General features: G+C 36.8%; 1 protein-coding gene across 1 annotated transcript in view; it reads left to right on the plus strand.

Annotated features, from left to right (window-relative positions):
- The first annotated feature begins 1,293 nt into the window (after nt 1-1,293).
- The window catches only part of prpf38a (pre-mRNA processing factor 38A), a 91,517-nt gene continuing 89,142 nt past the window's right edge, over nt 1,294-3,668 (plus strand). The window contains exons 1-3 of the mRNA XM_050055874.1: nt 1,294-1,516; nt 1,852-2,011; nt 2,286-2,407. Of these exons, the coding sequence (XP_049911831.1) occupies nt 1,387-1,516; nt 1,852-2,011; nt 2,286-2,407 (412 nt within the window). The 5' untranslated portion in view covers nt 1,294-1,386. The remainder of the gene's footprint in view (nt 1,517-1,851; nt 2,012-2,285; nt 2,408-3,668) is intronic.

Genomic DNA, 3,668 nt, shown 5'->3' on the forward strand with positions numbered 1-3,668 from the left:
CCGTTTTCTTCTTCTTCAGTTGTAATGGCGGGCTGTAAAGCAACGTGAAAGTGCATGCTGCCTCCTATTGTACAGGAAGTATAACACCATGAGTTTGTCAAGATAAAATAAATGCAGATAATCAGAAGCACATCAGAAATGTCTTTTTGCCGAGTAAGTTTGCATCTACAAGGAATTTAAAGTGGTGATGATTTGGTGAATGACATTTAAACACATTAAGTGCAAAAATATAAAGACATAATATAAGATAGAATTAAGATTATATATATATATATATATATATATATATATATATATATATATATATATATATATATATATATATATATATGTATATGATTGAGTGATTGGGATTGTATTTATTCCTATAATTTTTGTATGTAGCACAATTTAGAGGACTAGGGCTTTGCAAATACCTTTTATATAACTTGTTTTTCTTTCTTTATATGTATATATATATATATATATATATATATAACTATATGTACAATAAAACGAAACACATTTCATTATTAAACAAACAATTGTCATAAAATGTCATCAAATTAAAAGACAAAATAAAAAGGCCAAAACTAAAATCAAGAAAATAAATGGGCAATAAAATCGTTACTCAGGATATGCTTTCCGATAAAAGTATGTTTTTAGAAGAGACTGAAATGAAGCAAGTGACTCAGACAGCCTCATAATCTACCATTTTAAAGCACTGGGGAGGGACTTGTGTTTGTTTTAATTTATTTTTGCTTAGGGGAAGGTCACACAAAATTAAATATTGTGTTCTGTATTTACCAATTTTTAATAAAACAGCTATTAATCATGGCCAGAAACTATTAAAAAAAGAACGAAAACTGTCACTGGATTTTCAAATTTATTTGGTCCTTGGACACATCATTTGCGACAAATGCTTCTGTCAGAAACAAAAACATAAATAAATCGGAGCTTAAAATACTGATATTTCATTAAAATCACCATTTCAAGTCTAATCTAAAATTTTGCCAAAATAAACTGTCGGCATGAACGCACAAGTGAGTGGGAAAAAACAAGGCTTTTTTTCAATTCCAGGATTTAGTCTTTAAATTTTAACATGTCATATCTTCCTGCTCTTTTTCCATTTGATTAAATTACAGCGTGCTTTTTTCCCCTGTACTTTTGTCTCTCCCTGAACATCAGTTTTTAATGTTATTTGTTTGAACAAAACACCGGTGACCTCTGCTCAGTTTTTAGTGTGTGTGCTCCTTACGCCGCCCCACAGCGACACCTGGAGACCGATTGTAAGAATGACACTTTTATTCTGGGAAAAAAACACGAACCGGAAGTATTGATTAAGTTTCCGGCGTTGGCTCGTTGCTGTTGTGTCCATGCTAGTAGAGTCGCTTATTCTTCATTCCGATGGCAAACAGAACTGTTAAAGATGCTAACAGTATACACGGGACCAACCCGCAGTATCTGGTGGAGAAAATCATCCGGACTCGAATATACGAGTCTAAATACTGGAAGGAGGAGTGCTTCGGTCTGACCGGTGAGTAGCATGTAAGCCAGCGAGCTAACGTTAGCTTCCTGTCGGCTAACAAACCTACAGGCACCCCGGAGGATTCCAGCCCTCTGTAATTTTTTTACAGGTACAGGTGGGGTTTATTGTTTTCATGTTACCTACTTGGAAGTACTTCGACATGCTGTTCACATACCGTTGTGGACTTCCTTTTGAGTTTCAGTGAAGAAAAATCTTGATGCTTAATTGTACAAATACATTATAGAGAACAATGAGCCTCCATCTTTGTATGTGTGTGTTTTGTACTTTTGTATTTTACAGTGACTGTTGTTGAATGACGTGTGTGCATCTTGTGTCATCCACAGCTGAGCTGGTGGTTGACAAAGCCATGGAGTTGAAATTTGTTGGTGGAGTTTTTGGAGGAAACATCAAGCCCACTCCTTTCCTCTGCCTCACTCTGAAGATGCTGCAGATTCAGCCTGAAAAAGACATCATTGTTGAGTTCATAAAAAATGAAGATTTCAAGTGAGTTTCTATCCCAATCCAGCGAGAGAATAATGGGAATACTGGTGCTGTGTTCTCCTTTGTCAAACAAACAATAAGAACTTCTAGAAACCATTAAAGCCTTTAAGACAGTCAGGACAAAAATGGAGAGGTGTTTTCCATGAACTATTTAGTCAACAGATGTACGTGTCAGGCTAACATGTTATCTACTTACTCTCTCTGGGTTTATTGTGGATCTTTTTCAACCATGTCACCATGTTCTCTCTGGGGTTTTTTTTCTTTGTTTTTTTTGTAGATATGTTCGTTTACTTGGAGCGATGTACATGAGGTTAACTGGCACTGCAGTGGATTGCTACAAATACTTGGAACCGCTGTACAACGATTACAGAAAGGTCAAGAGTCAGAACAGAAACGGAGGTGAGTGTTTGATTTAACAGCTCATAGTACAGTAAGCATAGTTGATGTTGCTGAGTTAAATTTTAGATGACAGAAGCCCTTTTGTTTGGCTTTTGCCTTTATTAGACAGGAAAGTGAAAGTGAGGGCATGCATCAAAGGGCCGCGGGCTGAAATGGAACCCAGGGCTGCTGCGGCAAGGACAGTGCCTTTGTACATGGGTTGCCCATTTTAAGCACTCGGCAACAGAAGCCCTTTTTACACATAGATTGCACCATCGCCTTTACGAAGTCCCTTCTTTACACCACCTTTGCATTTTGACACAGAACCAAACAATGACAGCATTATGCCCCCAAGTGTGTGATTGTACCTTTTATAAAGACTAGTGAGGCGGCATAACTACAATAACTTGCACTGACTCTCATACACACAGGCACATTGCACTTTATCACTCGGTACCAGGACTTGGACTTGATGTTTACATCTACTGGCTATTTATCAGCAATTGGTGTCTATTTATTTATTGAGTAACCGCTGCTATTTATTTATTAGCCATTGGTGTTTTTATGTATACGAGAAAGATGCCCGTCTTAATTTCGTTGTACTTGTATAACGCCAATAAAGTACTATTCTATTCTATTCTATTCTATAACTGCACAATTTCTGGCCTTGAACAAGCAAAGTAAAATTACTTCTATAATGCTTCCACGGTGCATATCCTGGTATCAAAGCAGTGGTTTCCTGTGCCTCCTGTTAGTCTGTTTTCAAGCCAACAAGAACAGAACAGTTATCTGTGTGCTCCGTACGCAGAGGTAAACAAACAATATAACAATCAAGGGTTTCAGTTCTGGATATTAAGACAAGATACGCCTTGATTAATCCCTCATGGGTTTATGAAGCAATTATATTTTGGATATTCAGCCTGTTTCCTGTAAACTGGTTGTATTGTGAGGAAAACTGCAGGCACTCAGTCCCCTCTGCATTTTCCTGTTAAAAACTCATTTGACTATTTTCATTTACAGATTACTACCCTAAAAAGACACTAGAATGGATCATCAGTCTTTGACATGAAGATGTAAATTAAACAACAAACGACACAATGCGGCAGGGTTCAACGCTAAGGTTTTTTTTCACTTGCCCGGTCGGGCAAGTTGGTCAGAGATCTACTTGCCCGAAGTCAGTTTTTACTTGCCCTATAAAAATTGTTTAATTTAAGCGGCTATCAAATAACAAAGACTGCAGTTATTTTTATGTTATGTAATCTTTATTCACACTGTATTTATT

Source organism: Epinephelus moara, chromosome 10 (genome assembly GCF_006386435.1).
Source record: "Epinephelus moara isolate mb chromosome 10, YSFRI_EMoa_1.0, whole genome shotgun sequence".
Taxonomy (NCBI): domain Eukaryota; kingdom Metazoa; phylum Chordata; class Actinopteri; order Perciformes; family Serranidae; genus Epinephelus; species Epinephelus moara.